Genomic DNA, 2,227 nt, shown 5'->3' with positions numbered 1-2,227 from the left:
CCCCCAGGTCCGGTCACTCAAGCCAGGCGGGTGGCATGTGCCGTGGCATGTCCCTGAGACCTTGGTGTCAATGTCGGCTCAGTTTGGGAGATGGAGAGTTGCTGGAGCCACCTTTACGGGTGGCGGGGGGAGGGCGGAATGTGCCACGGGGCCAGAGGGGTGCGTCCTGCACAGCTGGGACCCTCCCCACCCGTCCAGCATGGTCCGGAATCAAGCAGCTGGGACACAGAGCTCTGACTGGGCGCGGCGGGCAGACCGCCAGGGGCGCCCCCAGCGGCCCCGAGGGCATGATGCTGGCTGACGTGGGACTGTGCGATGGATCTGGGTCCCGCAAGGAGCCGCCGGTTAGGACTCCAGTGCCTTCGCTCTGCTCTCCCAGGATCCCCCAGCCCAGCTCCCGGCCAGCCAGCCCGGAGCCAGAGCCCACGCCAGAGGCAGAGTCCAAGAAGACGCCGTCCCCTGCTCAGGGAGCGGAGGCGGACAAAGAGCCCCAGCGCCTGCTGGTTCCCGACATCCAGGAAATTCGAGTCAGGTGCGTGGGGCGCCGCCCCAAGCTGTTTCTTCAAAAGTACCGTCCAGCAGCCATCTCCACAGGACGGGCTGGCCGCCCTGATCTGGGGCAGGGGCAGGGGCGGTCAAAGCCAGGGCCCAGGGTCCAGGCCCGGGGGTGGCGGTGGTGACGCGGCTGCAGGTTACCAGTGTGGCCCCTGGTGGCCCTTTGGCCCTGGGAATGCCGCACGGATGGGCTGTGGTCACGAGCCACAGCGTGGCGGGGCCGGGCAGCTTCTGCTTTCTCAGCGTCTTCCCAGTTCACATCTGGGAATCAGGCGGGCTGGCTGGCTCTGGTCTCGCCTCCCGGGTGGGGTTCCACCAGGTGGCCGTCCCTGGCCGTCCCTCCTGCAGGCCAGCTGCTGCCCGTGCTGTGGCGGCCCCGCTGCCTGTGCCACTGGCTGCTGGGAGGGCACAGCGAGCAGGTGTCCCATCCCCACAGCCCCATCGTCTCCAAGAAGGGGTACCTGCACTTCCTGGAGCCGCACACGGCCGGCTGGGCCAAGCGCTTCGTGGTGGTGCGGCGGCCCTATGCCTACATGTACAACAGTGACAAGGACGCCGTGGAGAGGTTCGTGCTCAACCTGTCCACTGCCCAGGTGGAGTACAGCGAGGACCAGCAGGCCATGCTCAAGGTACGGCCAGCGAAATGGGGCGGGCGGGTCCCCGGCCAGGGCCTCGTCCCCCCGCCGTGGGCCCTTGTCTGAGGCCATCCAGTCCTGCCTCTCGTGGGCAGAGGCACTGGGGGCGGCTGCTCTGTCCCCCTCCCCACCTCGTGTCTCAGGGTTTCTGTCCCCCATGGGGCTGATGGTCCTGCGACAGCCGATGGTGGTGGGTGGGACAAGCATTTGCCCTCTCCCATTGGATGGCCAGTGGCCCCGCCCCTCCCAGGGACGCCTGTGGTGGGCGGGGCCTCATCCTCACACTGCAGCAGGGCGGTGGTCCAGGGCTGCAGCCCCACCCCCGTCCCCTCGTCCTCTGGCTTCACCTCCGCTCCTGTCTGAGCAGCCACCCCAGACGGCTGTGCCGGGTGCCCGAGCTGCTCCTGCGGGCGCCTGCAGTACTCACTAGGCGACTTTTTATTCCCCAGGTGGGGGGTGGGAGTGGAAACTCAACTTGCCACCTATACCCGCCATGCTGAGGGCTCAGGCTTGCGAGAAACTCCGGATAAGTAGGCCTCAGCGGACACATCTGTACTGCGGCTGAGCCAGGGTCCTAGGGAAGGAATCTTGGCCACGAGGGGTGAATGCATCCTGTAGGGACAGAGCGCTGGCAAGGTGTCCCCATGGCACAAGAGGAGGCAGGGTGCCCCGGCCGTGAGCGGGCGGAAGGGGGCACAGCCGGGCCATGCACACCGCGGAGTCCCTGCCGCCCGCCCGGCCCCGCCCGCTCCCGCGGCCTGCCTGCCCGTCCCCTCGTGCCTGCTCTCTCCCGAGGGGCCCTCCCTGGCCCGTGGCCGCCGCGCGCTGGCCCTCCCGCCTCTCACAGCGCGATGTCTTGCAGACGCCCAACACGTTCGCGGTGTGCACGGAGCACCGGGGCATCCTGCAGCAGGCCAACAGCGACAAGGACATGCACGACTGGCTGTACGCGTTCAACCATCTCCTGGCCGGGACCATACGGTAGGGCCGCGTCGGGACAAAAAGCAGCTGTCCAAGTCTCCGCCAGGGGGGACGGA

At 68.2% G+C, this 2,227-nt stretch overlaps 1 protein-coding gene across 1 annotated transcript; it reads left to right on the top strand.

Moving 5' to 3' along the window:
* Nucleotides 1-287: 287 nt before the first annotated feature.
* On the top strand, nt 288-2,171 carry LOC105311657 (kinesin-like protein KIF1A; the record flags this gene model as incomplete). Its single annotated transcript, XM_023527171.1, has 3 exons — nt 288-532; nt 992-1,184; nt 2,053-2,171. Coding segments are annotated over exons 1-3 (557 nt in total), but the record flags the coding sequence as incomplete, so codon positions are not given.
* Between the last annotated feature and the right edge of the window lie 56 nt (nt 2,172-2,227).

Source organism: Pteropus vampyrus, unplaced genomic scaffold (genome assembly GCF_000151845.1).
Source record: "Pteropus vampyrus isolate Shadow unplaced genomic scaffold, Pvam_2.0 Scaffold1000005727, whole genome shotgun sequence".
NCBI lineage: Eukaryota > Metazoa > Chordata > Mammalia > Chiroptera > Pteropodidae > Pteropus > Pteropus vampyrus.
The sequence above is the reverse complement of the archived record's forward strand: the minus strand, read 5'-3'. Positions and strand labels throughout refer to the sequence as shown.